The sequence below is a fragment of the Condylura cristata genome, unplaced genomic scaffold, assembly GCF_000260355.1.
Source record: "Condylura cristata isolate star-nosed mole 26May11 unplaced genomic scaffold, ConCri1.0 scaffold00020, whole genome shotgun sequence".
Lineage (NCBI taxonomy): Eukaryota > Metazoa > Chordata > Mammalia > Eulipotyphla > Talpidae > Condylura > Condylura cristata.
This window is the reverse complement of record NW_004567121.1, coordinates 31,789,204-31,789,729: the sequence shown is the minus strand read 5'-3', so window position 1 is coordinate 31,789,729 and position 526 is coordinate 31,789,204. Positions and strand designations below refer to the sequence as shown.

The following is a 526-nucleotide window of genomic DNA, read 5'->3' as shown; positions in this document are numbered from 1 at the left end:
CAGGTCCCCAGGATGATCGTCCCGGTGCGGACATGGCAACAGCCGCAGCACCGGGTGCTGTAGAACCGGTCGCTGCGGCTCCGCTTGAAAGTCATGGACACCATCGGGAATCTCGAGGGCCTCGTCTTCGGCCGGCTCCTGACAAAAGCGTCCCACCGGCGGTCGAACCCAGATAGCTCTGTCACCGCGTCCAAGCGCAGACGACGCGTCTTCAAGCCCGCCCTCGGCCCGGGCCCAGCCCGCTCTTTCGCACCTGCGCACTGCGGGCCCGGAGCGCTCTCGCGCGACCTCGGCCCACCCCCTTCCTCCACCTCGCACACAGGCCAATAGGAGAGCCGAAAGTTGGCTGACTCGGGACCTGATTGGAACAACTTGGAGATTGACAAGGCCTCAAGCCCAGTCAGAGGGGCAATTGTCCACGGTGTTAAGCTGTCCCCGCCTCAGACGCGAGGGCTGGCTGGTAGGCCTGGGGCTGCTGTAGTTGGGGTTAGTCCGGTCGGCCACCATCTCCAAGGAGACAGCGGCG

The 526-nt window shown here is 65.2% G+C and overlaps 1 protein-coding gene across 1 annotated transcript in view; it reads right to left on the bottom strand.

Annotated features, from left to right (window-relative positions):
- The window catches only part of LAPTM4A (lysosomal protein transmembrane 4 alpha), a 16,963-nt gene extending 16,706 nt beyond the window's left edge, over window positions 1–257 (bottom strand). Inside the window, exon 1 of the mRNA XM_004686416.2 lies at window positions 1–257. Coding sequence (XP_004686473.1) covers window positions 1–104 — 104 coding nt within the window. The 5' untranslated portion in view covers window positions 105–257.
- Window positions 258–526: the final 269 nt, after the last annotated feature.